The 15,599-nt window shown below is 30.7% G+C and overlaps 2 protein-coding genes across 2 annotated transcripts; both read left to right on the top strand.

The window, feature by feature from the left end:
• The first annotated feature begins 2,834 nt into the window (after positions 1 to 2,834).
• Positions 2,835 to 3,983, top strand: LOC107494495 (F-box/kelch-repeat protein At3g17530-like). Its single transcript, XM_016115529.1, has one exon. The coding sequence runs from the start codon at positions 2,835 to 2,837 to the stop codon at positions 3,981 to 3,983; it is 1,149 nt and encodes a 382-aa protein (XP_015971015.1).
• A 1,423-nt stretch (positions 3,984 to 5,406) lies between these two features.
• On the top strand, positions 5,407 to 11,873 carry LOC110273036 (uncharacterized). The gene is given in 12 exon segments (XM_052263086.1): positions 5,407 to 5,500; positions 5,599 to 5,700; positions 6,226 to 6,315; positions 6,413 to 6,586; positions 6,711 to 6,788; positions 6,866 to 6,904; positions 7,112 to 7,488; positions 7,833 to 8,772; positions 8,889 to 9,647; positions 9,828 to 10,106; positions 10,192 to 11,159; positions 11,298 to 11,873. Coding segments are annotated over 12 exon segments (4,476 nt in total).
• The last annotated feature ends 3,726 nt before the right edge of the window (positions 11,874 to 15,599 follow it).

Genomic DNA, 15,599 nt, shown 5'->3' on the forward strand with positions numbered 1-15,599 from the left:
CAACTCATCACAAGGCTCTTGGATTAATGGTACAAGCAAGAACTTAAGGCTACATAGGTTAGGATATCACAGTGTTGTCTATGAAGCAAAGGCATTTTGGATTAATTGGGTGGAAAGTACACAATATTCTGTTGCTAATTGTGTTGTCATGTTCGATATATATCTTTGCGAGTTTAAGAAAATAAAGATTCCAAGAAAAGCAATTAAAGACTTTCAATATCTTATTGTTTATGAGGATATTCTTTGCTTTGTATCTCATGAGAGTAGACCAGATGGAAATCGGGTCAACTTTTGGAAGGTAGATATCGAAGATGGTGGCTTTTTACATTGGAAGTGTATAACAGGGATAACTAATGTTGGTATTATTACTAATCCTAGCCTAAAGGTTGGTGCTGAATTCCTAATGTTTAATGAAGATGACAGAAGCAATGATAATGATAATGTTGCAGCATCTTCTGGATTTTCTATCTCTAAGCTCAATATGCATACTAAAGGTAGCGAAATTTTTGTATACAGGACAAGGGTACAAGATATGATGTTTAAGTCTGTTACTAAGGTTTCTCAAAGTTTGCTTAGGCCATGAAGGATGAAAGAATTGTACCACAATTATTTCTTATAAAAAAATATTATATATATGATAGTGCTATGCTTTAAGAAGTTCTTTAAGTTCTTATGTTTCAAATTTAAATTCCAGCTTTATGTTGACTTGCTTTATTATAACTATCTGATTATTATTAAGAGGATTAATTTATTTGATATAGTTATGTACATTATTCTTATCCTTTACTCTTATTTTTATTTTTTTTAACTCCACAATCTTCTAAAAGATATCATTTAATTAATAATTTTTTTGTGAATTTGAATTTATTAATAAGAGAAGGTTTATCATATATTCAGATTAATTCATAGGAACTATTTCAGAAGTCTGATTGTGTTTATTTGGTAATTGAAGCCAAACATAGATAAGAGACCCTATGAAATTGATGCCATTGAGGTGAATTTTTAAAGAAAGTAAAAAGAATCACTAACCATTATCACTAAATATTTATATTATATGTTGTAAAGATTCTTAGATATGTCTCGGTTGTTATTATGTGAGGCATGGAATAATGGTATGTGTACATAATTTAAAATGCTAAAATTACTATTTCTTCGTCCTTATTTTAAATTCATTTAAGAAATTAATGTATTCGAAATTTTGTACTTCTCAATTTCCTTAGATATATTAACTAAATTTAAAGAATAAATTAAATAATTATTTTGAAAAAAAGAGGAATATTTAGTATCAATTAACCTTTAGACAAAAAAAATATAAAAATATAGAAGTAGGTAAAATAAAGAATTTTTACCTAAAATAAATTCTGTAGAAAAATAAAATTTTGAACATTTTTTTCAAAACTTTATTTAAAATAAAAAATTTAAAAATTTTATAAATTACAAATCATGTTGATTCTTTTTTAGTAACAGAAGAAAATAGAAAAAATTGTCTAAAATGTAGAAATAGATTTTTAAGTCTAAAATGTAGAAATAGATTCTTACAAAGTATCTTAAGGTTAGATTTAAGGTTTACGATTTAGGATTATAGTGTTGGGTTGACCTTTTACAATTTGAAATTTAGGTTTGAGTTGTTTTGAAATTTAGGATTTAGGAGTTATAGATAATGATATCCAATTAATTTATTTAATAAAATTTAAAAATAAAATTCTAGAAGTAGATTAAAAAAAAGATGAATTGTTAAGTAAGTAAAAAAGCATCAAAGAAAGAAGTTGACTAAATTGATGAACTATTTTTTAAAAAACTTATTTAAATAAGTAATGAAAAATTTTATATAGTACAAATAATACAGAAAAAATCTTTTCTACGTGAAGATAATAGATACCGTGTTTACATATATATTAATTGATGTAAAAAATATATGCCAAATTAATAGAATCACATCCCATAAACGGTGAAATTGTTGGGATTGAGATGTATTTATAAAGAAGGAAAAAAATTACTCACCATTATAATTTGAAATTGTTTATTAATAATAATTATATTTTCTAAAATAACTGTTTTGTAATCTTTTAAATTCAAGAAATTAATCTATTCCAATAATTATTTTGTTTAGATATATTAAGTAAATTTAAAAAATAAAATAGATACCTATTTTAAAAAAAAAGTAATATTCCATATCAATTAACCTTTATAGAAAAATTTTTCAAATAAATCTAAATATGTATTTATATAAAATAAAGAATTTATAGGTATAAAAAAATATTCATCAGAGAAAGAAGTTGTTTAAATTCATGGATAATTTATTTAAAAACTTTTGTAAGTGGAGAGAATAGATAAATTAGTTAAATCTATATAAATTGATGTATAAAAAATGCTATTTTTCTAGAAGCCAATCATGAATAAAAAATATCTGTTTTAAAATCTTAAAAAATCCTTTAAAAAAATGGATGTAAAAAAATTCATATTAAAAATTTTAGTATAGTAACATACAATAAAGATTTAGGAGTAAAAAGTAATATCCATTATTTAACCATAGTTGGATAACTACTATTGATCTACAGAGCACACCACAAGCTCCAATAATCACAAAAGAGATTTCATAGGTTGTACTCTTTAAGCCTCATCATTTCCTTCTAGCTCAAGTATAATATATTATTAGAAAGCTTTGTGGAAAAAATCACATTAGCCCTATAGCTCAGCTAAAAATATTTATTTAACAATTATCATAGACTCGGGCATACTTATATAAATTCACTAAATTTCTCCAACAGCAGCACATTATTTTTTGAATTATGAGGTGTGGTTCTATCACTTCGATATTCTGTTTTAGTGTAAAAATGTCCATTAACAATACACATCAAACTTCATCTACAAAGAAAGATTTGCCTGAAGATGTCCTAATGGAGATCTTGGTGAAGACCGAGCCAAAGACTGTTGCGAGGTGCAGATGTTTGAGCAAACGATGGTACCGCCAATTATCTTCCTATCAATTTGTGAAGAGAAATTTTTTTGCAACCAAAGGTAGGCATTTCAGCATTCTCTTAACATTTGGTTTTCCTCCGTGGGAAATCGGGCGTGATTGGCTTACAAGCATTCATGGAGAATCTCAAGCCACTGCACCTATTAGGTTACCATTCAATACATCCGAATTTGGATGGTGGAGTGTCATTGGGTGTGACAATGGGTTGGTGTGTTTGAGGTACAGCCTTCATGGACTCCCATCCGAGATCATGTTGTGGAATCCTCTAACAAGGCGAACACGAATTTTAAAAGATCCTGGATCAGTTCGTTCTTTGCATGCTGTTTGTATATATAATTTTGGATATACAAGTGGCATTGATCAGTACTATGTAGTTCACGCTTATAAGAGGAGTTTTCGAGACAGGAGGCTGGAATTCACATTTTACGATTCTCGAATGAACGACTGGATTGAGCATGTCATCGAAGACAAAGTAATTCAGAAGTTAGGGCCGAATAGCGTATGGCTGAATGGTGTTGTGTTCTGGATTAATTGGGTTGGTGAGGACTATATCCATCCACTTTGTGTTGTGTGTTATGAATTAAAATCAGGCCAGCTTAATCGATACACAATCCCGAAGATAGCCAAGAAGAAGTTCCAATATCTTTCGGCTTTTAATGATAAGGTCTGCTATATTTCATATGATAGTACATGTCAAGATGATAAGATCGGGATATGGAAATTAGACACCAATGCATCCAGGAAAAAGATGTGGCAAAACATACTCAGCATTAATCCAATCAGCATCGGATTTAACCCTAATATTTTTATTGGAGATCAGATCATTATGCTAATGGAGCACAGAAGCAACCTTATGAGGATCAATGATCGTCATAATACTGAGATTTGTTTGAAGAGTCTGAACATTAAAAAAAATCAGAGCAAAGAGTTATTCTACAGAACTTGGATGGAAGAGATCGAGATCAAGTCCTTAAGCTTATTATTGCAAGGGATGTTAAATCCTTAATATTTAATTTTATGTCTTTTAATCCTTAGAGCAATTAGTGTTGCTGTTATCAATCTATATTTTAGTCTGGGTTATGTATTGTGTTATGTTAATGGATTTTCTCTATGTGTTCCTGTGCAATATATTGAAGAGTTTGAACATTAAAAAAAATCAGAGCAAAGAGTTATTCTACAGAACTTGGATGGAAGAGATCGAGATCAAGTCCTTAAGCTTATTATTGCAAGGGATGTTAAATCCTTAATATTTAATTTTATGTCTTTTAATCCTTAGAGCAATTAGTGTTGCTGTTATCAATCTATATTTCAGTCTGGGTTATGTATTGTGTTATTTTAATGGATTTTCTCTATGTGTTCCTGTGCAATATATTGAAGAGTTTGAACATTAAAAAAAATCAGAACAAAGAGTTATTCTACAGAACTTGGATGGAAGAGATCGAGATCAAGTCCTTAAGCTTATTATTGCAAGGGATGTTCAATCCTTAATATTTAATTTTATGTCTTTTAATCCTTAGAGCAGTTAGTGTTGCTGTTATCAATCTATATTTCAGTCTAGGTTATGTATTGTGTTATTTTAATGGATTTTCTCTGTGTTCCCGTGCAATATATCTTTAGTTTTCGTATTTTGAATTCACCTATTCAATTTGGGTTTGCTTATGAGGCATCTTATATTAGATTTACCCCTCTAATATTCATTTGTTTTAGTTGAAATTAGATTTGAATTTCATTAGCAACACAGAACTTTCAGTTATTATAATAAGTTTCGGTACTTGAAATATATTATAATACATATTAATAATAGATAATATAAGTTTCGGTACTTGATACATATTAATAGATAATATATTATAATAGAACAAGCTACTAGATATATATAAAAGATATTTTTCAAATCCAGCCTTTTAGATGCTACTAAGATTTCAATACGAAACTCATAGATATGCTATGATCTACACATAGAAATGATTTAACAAATCCCAAATTTTTTGGATCATAGTTGCCACAAGTTTCTATGTAATAGCATCATCTATTGCTTAGGAGCAATCACTATAGTTAGGTTGTGTGTCATAGTTAGGTTGGGTGTCAGGGAAGAAGTTTCATGCTAAGCTACATTTTTAATTATTAAAATAACAAATGACGGACATCATAAAGAAGTCAATGATTTGAAATTTTGAGACCCATATATATTTCTGCTAACCACAATATATCTGAATTCTGAATATATTAAGTTCTCATTTAGTATTATTTATACTTGAAATAAAAGTGAGTAATTTTAGCAAGGACCTGTTTGTGGAGCTCTCTTTGTACGTTGTTGTTATTTAGTCCACCTTTATGAAGCTCCTTTCAATGTAAATATGGCACTCACATCAGCAGGTCCCTAAACAACATAAACCATTCTGTCAGAAAAGAGTTTTCAATTTCACACTATGGACAAGGAATTATGCAGAACAGCAAGGGCCAAAAGGAAGGAATTTCTAATCCAAAACCGTGCTAAACAGTTTTCTATCAAAGGTCAAATTGGTATTATATATATAGTTTATTTCTCCACTTAAAATCTTTGATAGATTGTATTATAAATATCTTTAGATTCACTTTGTATCCTTAATGTTATCTATCAGGAGCTGCTAGACGGCCAGCTTTGAAAGATATAAGCTCTTCTCTCAATGTAATTAGACCTATGATTTTTGGTTCAAACTCTTCATCTAAACAAGACAATCAAGGTAATTGATTGTTTTCAGCTTACTATATGTAAATTCAAGTGTTTTGAACATGATAAAGAATCCTTTTTTTGAATGCTACCATGAATGTTTTGAATCAAAATATTAGGAACTTAGTGAGATATATACTTGGATTATTGGAATAACTTAGATGTTTGATATCAATGAAATAACCTGTGCAAGTCTTATGGAATTTCATTCTGGTGTTAGCTTTTTCATAAGTTCAATAATTTCGAAAATCAAGTTACTTATGACACATATTCAGTCTCATTTGCAATATCAAATGTGAAAAGCATAAAAAACATACATGAAAATTATACTCCAGAACACATACTTTCAAAAGATGGTCAGGGATGTCAATGTGATCCATCAGAAGAGATTTGTGAATCAACCATTAATCAGACTAAAGGCTCTCCAAATGGTCAGTTAGTCGTTGTTTATTCATATAATTATTATTGCATAATTATAAGAACTTGGTACTTGGTTTTTGTGTAATAATCTTATTATTTGTCATTTATAAGTTAATAGATTTGAGATGCAAAAGAGCTAGGATTGGAGACTTATTTTTTAGGGATGGAAATGTACAGAGTAGCAACAGTACAAGTAAAGGTCATCACGGTAAGTATAAATCCCTATGTTTAGTGAAAAAACTTTGTAACCTTGCATCAGATTGAAGATTTTGTTTATTTTGACGATGTATTATTCTCCATTATAGATCAGACGCAGAACTATGTTTCAAAGAAAGCAGATGATTTACATGTGGGATTGACAATGCAGAGCACTTTGACTGCTATCACAGCTCAGGAACCGATACATCCTAAGAACATTTTCCCGATACATTCTCAAACCAGTGATTGTTTAAGCAATAGGAATTCATCAATCTTGGAAGGTAAAATACTTGACATCTCTATTATGGAACTTTGCATTAATACATTTATTTTTAGATTATATTGGCTTTTAGTTACACGAATTATTAAATTTTGTATTTAAATTTGGTATATCACTCAATGCAGAAGATCCTTTGCTAACAGCTGATGAAACATTAAATAATGGGGCTGTCAATGTAACAGATATGTTGTTAGAAGGAATCCGTAATTAATTTCCATCTTTAGTGTACAGACACTTTAACTTTTAGTTAATCCTCTAATTTTTTAATGTTTGTTCTTAGGCGAGGAGACAGCGTGCAACAATTCGGTATATACAGAAGGTAATGTGGTTTCCATTGTTAAACTGCAATAAATTATTGTGATCTTATAGTAATTAGTAAAAATAGACTAAGGTTACTAAATTTAGATTCACATATGCTCTTAATAAGGTTGGTCTCACAAGTCGTACTTATAGTTATTAATTATTGAATTAAAAAATAGCAAGAATTTAACTCGGATTTCTATTTTATCATGTGTGTATGTTGCAGAATATATTAACCATGGTGAATGCATCTATGAGTGTGAATTTTGTAATGCTCTCTTTTGGTATGATGAAAGAATTGGAAAACATTATAATGCAACTATTCCTAAGTACACGCTGTGTTGTAGAGGAGGTCAGGTTCAGTTGCCTCAACCGAAAGAACCTCCTCCTATTCTTCAACGTCTAATGTGGAATAACGATGATAGAAGCAAGAACTTTTGTGAGAATCTTCGAACATACAATAGCATGTTTGCATTCACATCTTTGGGGGGTAAAGTCGACAAAGTCATTAATCGAGGCAGAGGTCCACCAACATTTATACTATGTGGACAAAACTACCACCTTCTTGGCAGTCTTATTCCCCCTGAAGGATCAAGTGCTAAATTTGCTCAATTATATATATATATGACACAGACAATGAGATATCTAACAGAATCCAAGTTGTAAGGTATATATTCTTAGTGGTGTATCTCTGTTAAATTTCATTCAATTAATAAATTTAATTTATTAGATTTATTTGTCTTTTTGCATTGTTAAGGGTGCTCAATCAAGATATATTAATATGATTTCTTTTCTTTATAAAGTGAATTAAACATGATTTAAAATTAAGAAATAATCACTGATTATATTTCTTTTAGTATTTTAGTAGGGTTTATCTAATTATAGACATTAAAGTTAGTCCTTAATCGAGTTTAACAATTTCATGAACCATATAATAAAGCAGTGATTCAATTTTGGACAGTGGAAATGATCATAGGAGCAAAGTTGATATGCTAATTGTCCAAGAACTGAAGGAGATGCTTGATAAAAATAATGTGTTGGTAAAGTCATTTCGCATGGTTAGAGACTCTTTGAACAATAGAACTCAAAAAAATGTTAAGCTTAGGCTTATTGGTAAGAGAGGACGAGATGGAAGAAGATATAATTTGCCCTCAGTATCAGAAGTGGCTGGATTAATTGTGGGTGATTTTGATGCATCACGAACGGAGAGAGATATTGTTGTTCAAACCCGAAGTGGATCTCTTCAGCGTATAACTGAACTCAATCCATCTTATCTTGGATTACAGTATCCAATTTTGTTTCCATACGGAGAGGATGGGTTTCGAGAGCATATACCACTTAATCGCATTAAAAGAAAGAATGACAACGAAGAAAAGTGCGTAACCATGAGGGACTATTTTGCATTTTATATTCAGGAAAGATTCTCGGACGGTTCTCCTTTGCTTTATTCTAGACGACTATTCCAACAATTCATAGTAGATGCTTACTCAATGATCGAATCATCTCGACTAAATTACTATCGTTTTCACCAGGAAAATGTATGGTGTGATCTCTACAAAGGTATATGTGAAGCTGTTGTGAATGGAGATAATTCCGCAACTACGCACGGTAGACGTATAGTCTTACCAGCAACTTTTGTTGGAGGTCCTAGATACATGATTCAGAATTATCAAGATGCCATGGAAATTTGTACCAAAGTTGGTTATCCAGATTTATTCTTGACCTTTACATGCAATCCTAAATGGCCAGAAATAGTGGATCATTTGTCTACAAGGGGACTAAAAGCTGAAGACAGGCCTGACATTGTATGCAGAATGTTTAAAATGAAGCTAGATACCTTGATTAAAGATCTTCGTGTGAATATGTTATTTGGAAGGGTCGTTGCAGGTATTTTTTTAAGTAATTTAGTCGGTTAGATAAATTAGTTACATTTTGTAACAACATAATGACAAACTTTTTATACAAATTAAAGTCTTATTAACTATTATTTGTTCTTTTCACAGTGGTATACACTATTGAATTCCAGAAGCGTGGTTTGCCTCATGCACATATATTGTTATTTCTTCATGAAGGGGACAAGTACCCTACTCCTGATGATATTGATAACATTATATCTGCGGAAATACCAGATAAAAGCGTTGATGCAAAGTACTATGATGCAGTCAGTAACTTGATGATTCATGGTCCATGTGGAGCTTCCTTAAAGGATTCACCATGTATGGACAATGGTAGGTGCTTGAGGAATTTTCCTAAGCGTTTTGTTGATTCCACTTCTATTGATGATGATGGATATCCCGTTTATCGCCGCAGAGACACTGGGAGAACTATAAAGAAATCTGGGATTGAATTAGATAACAGATGGGTTGTTCCACACAATCGAAGTTTATTGTTAAAATATGGTGCTCACATCAATGTTGAGTGGTGCAATCAATCTAGGTCAATTAAATATTTATTCAAGTATGTTAATAAGGGTCATGACCGTGTTACTGCTTCTTTTTACCGCGAGGGGTCTACAGAATCATTATGTGATGAGATTAACGAGATAAAGATGTACTATGATTGTAGGTATTTATCTCCATGCGAAGCAGCTTGACGAATTATGGGATATGATATCCATTACAGGTACCCAGCAGTCATCCGCCTACCTTTTCACTTGCCAAGCGAACAGATTGTTTTATTCAAAGATCACGAATCATTAAAAGATGTGGTCGAAAGGCCAACTATCAATCAGTCCATGTTCTTGGCATGGTTTGAAGCAAATCGTGAATTCGAGGAAGCAAAACAGTTGAGCTATGTAGACTTTCCTTCCAAATTTGTATGGAATGCTAATTCCAAGAAATGGCATCGAAGAAGGTCACATCATGTAATTGGTCGTGTTTATTTTGTTCCTCCTTCTTCGGGGGAGTCATATTATCTTAGGATACTTCTCAATTTGGTGAAAGGACCAACAAGTTATGAGGACATTCGAACATACAATGGTGTTGTTTACAAATCATTTCGGGAGGCATGTTTTGCTCGCGGTTTATTGGATGATGACAGGGAATATATTGAAGCAATTGAAGAAGCAAGCATTTGGGGTTCTGGCGAGTACCTTAGGAATCTATTTGCCACTCTTTTGTTTTCTAACTCAATGACTAGACCGCTATATGTTTGGGAGAAGACATGGAAAATAATCTCCGATGGTATACTTCATAATAGAAGAAGACTACTTAACCATCCAGGTATTAACTTGCTTCTAGATTTTTCTAATTTTCAAATGACATATTTCTATATCAATGTTTGCACTTGATTTTTTTTTTAATGTAGGACTAACAATATCCGACAATGAGTTGTTAAATCTCACTCTCATAGAAGTTGAGACAATTCTCAAGAGGAATAATCGTAGTCTAATGGACTACCCTGACATGCCTTTTCCTAACATTAATTATGAGGATGAGATGTCTTGCGATCTTTCAAATAATAACCTAATCAATGACGAATTGTTGTACGACAGACAAGACTTAGGGTCAAAGTATTTATTAAATCTTGCCAAGATGACCACTGAGCAAAAGAATGTTTACGATACTATTATCAACAGTGTCGACCGGGGTGAGGGTGGTTTATACTTTCTATATGGCTGTGGTGGTACAGGGAAGACATTCATATGGCAAACTCTTGCTACATCTTTGCGTTCAAGAGGCCAAATTGTATTAACAGTTGCTTCTAGCGGTATAGCCTCTTTGCTAATTCCTGGCGGTAGAACGGCTCATTCTAGATTTGCAATCCCTTTAAATGTTGACCAATTTTCAACTTGCAACATTAGACAAGGAAGCCAATTAGCCGAGTTGATAGTGAAATCTAAGTTGATTATATGGGATGAAGCTCCAATGGTCAATAAATTTTGTTTTGAAGCTCTTGATCGTACCATGAGAGATTTGCTTAAGATTGTGAACTCCAATAGTGAAAATCTACCATTTGGCGGTAAAACAGTTGTGTTTGGAGGTGATTTTCGACAGATTTTACCCGTAATACCGAAAGGTTCGAGACAAGATGTAGTTAATGCAACCATCAATTCATCTTATTTGTGGGATCATTGTAAGGTGTTGAAGTTGACTCAAAACATGAGATTAAAGGGATCTAACAACATTGAAGGATCTGATCAAAGCTTAAGGGAGTTTGCAGATTGGTTATTGAAGATAGGAGATGGAAAGATCGGTGAGATTTCTGATGGTATTGGTAGAATCAAAATTCCAGATGACATCTTGATAAAAGATTGGATTAATCCAGTTGAAGCTGTTGTAACATCTACATTCAAGAACTACATTGAGGATCCAGATGACGAGAAGAATTTACAAGATAGAGCCGTCTTGGCACCAACACTTCAGACTGTAGATGAGATTAATGAATATATGATGAAGATTAATCAAAGACAGCATGTTTCTTACTTCAGTGCTGATATGGCTTGCAAGTCCGAGACACAAACAGATGTTGCTGCCGCTGTCCACACCCCTGAATTTCTCAATGGTCTCAAGTCTTCCGGTCTTCCAAACCACGAAATCAAATTGAAGGTTGGTATACCGATTATGCTTCTTAGAAACATTGATCATTCTTTGGGTTTATGCAATGGGACACGTTTGATTGTTACTCAGCTTGGGAAACGAATTATTGAAGCCAAAGTAATTACCGGTAATAATGCAGGACAAAAAGTGTTCATACCACGTATGAACCTGTCCCCTTCTGATCATAGGATCCCTTTTAAATTTAATCGAAGACAGTTTCCTATAATGGTTTCCTATGCTATGACCATAAATAAGAGTCAAGGTCAATCGTTATCTAATGTGAGCTTACTTTTAAGGAAGCCTGTTTTTAGCCACGGTCAACTGTACGTGGCTCTTTCTCGAGTAACAACTAGACAAGGTCTCAAGATACTAATTTCTAATGAAGCAGGAAAAGAGTCAACTGTGACCGATAATGTTGTCTATAATGAAGTTTTTAGAAATCTGGATTGAAGGTAATATTTCGAATGTATTTTATTCCCTTTCAAAAGTTTTATTGTGATATGAATATTTATTATGACTATTTTTTAATTTTATCACAGGAAACCTATCATGCCGAAGAAGGAAGACTTTTGTTTATAGAAAGGTGCTAATATAATCTTAGATTTGTCATTTTTTTTTGTTTTAAGCATATGTTTTATTGCTTTATTGTTATTAGCAAAAGCTTCTTTTAATGACTTCTCAAGGTTGTTTCTTCTAAGATTTTTAAGGTCGAATTTATCCTATCTTTTAACTTATGATAGTTACATGTATTTTATAATCTTAGTATCATTCACAATATATGATATCTATTGATATACTTAATTCTATGAAGTTTATATCTATTTCAAAATACAAAATAACATACTCATGCAAGATTATCCACCAGAAACAAACATATTATAATTGAGATAAAGCCAAGAAATTATTTGATGTCTAAATAAATCAAGCATATCTTGACTCACTAACCTTATATGTAGATATGTATCATATCAGCATCTTGACATGCAATGCTTCCTGTTGCTCACTGTTTATTAGGAATTATCTAGCATAGACAAAATCATAGTGTTAAAACCATGTTAGTCTGAAGAAGAATAAAGCAACAAGTTTACAATTGAGTTCAGTAATAGAACAGATACTCAAAATATGCAGGATCATATTAACCATCATAGCTATAGTAGCTTAACATCTCTCTACTTTGTAATATAATCTCAAGAATAATAAAATAACCAGAAGCAACTTAACATCTATCAACGGCTTAATTAATAAAAACTCATGTATGATTTAATTATAAAATTTTTTTTAGGTGGTTTGATTAAATGTGAAAACGCCAGGTAAAGTTTTTTAACTGACATTTTAAATTTGTGTTTCAGAAAACATGTCATAGTAGTCGTTGATTCTTTTTTTTCAATTATATAATATCTCACTGCAAAAACATGAACGAACTGTATAAAGTGTTATTAAAAAATACGACATAAAGTTGTTGAAAATTAAAAAAAAAATGCCATGACAATTATGTCATCAATAGTTTAATTCAGAATAATATTTTTAATTTGTTAAGTTATAGCGTTACATTATAACACTACTTTTACCAAAAATAATTTTTTAGTAAAGTATCTACTATTTAATTGCTACTCATATAGTATTACAAATTAAGTAATTGTTGAGTTTATTATGTAAAACAATTTTTTTTTATTTGAGACATTTAGAATAGTGGCTCAAAGCCAAGAAAAAAAAATCATATGCGTTGTTGAGTAGTTTATGTAAAAAATTTTTTTTTTTGAGACATTTAAAATAGTGGCTCAAAGCCCCCAAAAAATCATATGCGTGTATAAAAATAATAATAATTAGCATAAATTAACAAATTGAACGAAACAAACGATTGCTTATTAGCATTTTAATTTTTGGAGATTATCAAAAACAAGATTGCAGAAAAAGTATTTATACGAGCAATTTGAATTAAATTTATTGGTCGAAAAAAATATAATGCTTTCAGTGAAATAAAAAATTTTATTGGAGATCCATATTTGTAGTATAAAACAATTACAGAATTTTTTAAAATTAAAATGAAATCATTAAATCCAGTAACGGAGCTACGTTAATAAGAGGGCAATAGCCTCCCCAAATTAATAATTTGTAAATTCTAAGTCTCTAATTTTTTACTTGAGTCCATCTTAATTTTCAATTTTTTCTCTCTTAATTTATATTTTTCATGTTGTCCGCTCACAAAAAATTTAAGACCTCCAACCCAAATCTTGCGCGAGTGTATATTCATAATGATGATGATCCTCAGCTTTAAAGTTAACTCATTAAAACCAAACTACAATTACAATTAAAAATTAAATAGCTCATCAGTCATAATATAAGAAGAATATACAATGGAGCACATTTTGGTGTGAGAAATGAATATAGAGATATTGATGGAAGAAAATATACAACCATAAATTATTACACGAATTTTATATCAAAACAATTATTCGTATAACATCATTTCTAAATATATCAATGAAAAAAAGATATACAATGAAATTTAAAATTGTACAATTAACTTCTTTCACATTCAAAAAATTTATATTTGTGTTTCAGATTTAGATGGGTGTCAAAGTCAGTCACTAAAATAGATTCACTAATAATATAAATCATTTCGTGTATAAATATATTTTTGGAAAGAAAATACATATTAGGTAGGGACAACTAAATAAATTAAATAGTGATTTCTCAGTATTTGCTTTTCTCACTAATAAAGAATGAATATATAAAACTACTCTATAGCCAAAAATTAATACACCAACCAGTAATTCACTAATAAATATCTTTCCATCTATAGATATATTTCTCGAAAGAAAATAAATATCAGGTAGGTACAGCTAAATAAATAAAAGTGATTTTAAGTATGAGGAAATCTAGGAGGCCAGCAATTTTTATGTTTTGCGGCCAGCACTTAACCATCAAAAGAAAAGTGAGTGATCTTCTACCGTTAAATATAAGCTCACACCATAAAAAACACTATTGATGGCCAATGAATGGTTACAAAACACAAAAGTTGCTGGCCCTAGCACTTCTCAATAAGTATTTGCTTTTCTCACGTTGAATGAATTTTTAAACTATGCTTTAAATTTCCGCAACAAAAGAATTTTGTCCGTGTGAGTTTTTTTATAGGATTATCGAAAAGGAAACTTACAGACCACTTATATGTACATTAAAAAAAACTTACAGAATCTCTTTTTTTACAAATATTTATTATTATTATTAACGACATTAGAATGTGCGTAAGATATATATATTAGTAGGAATAATGCAATACCTTTTAGTCGAGATATACAAGAGAAACTTTACCGAGGGAAACAGCAGATGCTTTCAGCCAGGTCGTGAGGAATTCAACTCGAGAGGAAGGTTCAAAAAAAGTTTAAATACAGTAAAAAAAAACAGTTAGATCCCTGAACAAGATGGGTACAGATACAGATCCCAAACAGCAAATAATGCAATTAATTCCAAACTACTTAACAAAAATATATGAAGATGTGAATATTGAAATATTTTGGAAATTGCTGGGATTATAATTTTTGTTATTCATTTTATATACCTAGATATTCCGAAACACCTCTCATTGTTATTCCATAATTCTAAACTCAACCAACCAAGGAGAAATATAGCAATTACAATTAACAACTCAAACTTTTCAAGGAGATCTTCCGAAAATATATGTGTGGCCTTTGTGCTATGATTATTGCATTCGTAAAGCAAAATCACAAATCACTGATGTGACATACAAAAAGTTACGATCAGTTTCTTTTCACATAATCACAACAAACACGCATAACTTTTATGTTATTAACAAAATTAGAAAGTGCATAACATACATATATTACTAGAATAATTCAATATCTTTTATGTGAAGATCTGAAGGAGAAACTGAAAAATATCAATTTCAATTAAGAAATTAGTTATTTGAAAGAAGCAACAGAGTTTATTATCGATTTAAAATTAATCAATCAAGCAATTACTAATCAATTCTATCCATCTATTAACAGTTATCAATCAATTCTAATAGAAAATATTATTTAATTCTAATCATATGGTCACATTCACAATCAATATTTTTCAATTGGCTACGATGCCTAATTAGGCAATCAATAATCGTATTGTAACGACCGAGTATATTAACAATTAACAATCAATTAGAACCACTCAACAATCAAT

This window comes from Arachis duranensis, chromosome 6 (assembly GCF_000817695.3).
Source record: "Arachis duranensis cultivar V14167 chromosome 6, aradu.V14167.gnm2.J7QH, whole genome shotgun sequence".
Taxonomy (NCBI): Eukaryota; Viridiplantae; Streptophyta; class Magnoliopsida; order Fabales; family Fabaceae; genus Arachis; species Arachis duranensis.

Coding starts and splice junctions, on each gene's coding strand:
- LOC107494495 (XM_016115529.1), top strand. CDS start 2,835: ATGTCCATTAACAATACACATCAAACTTCATCTACAAAGAAAGATTTG.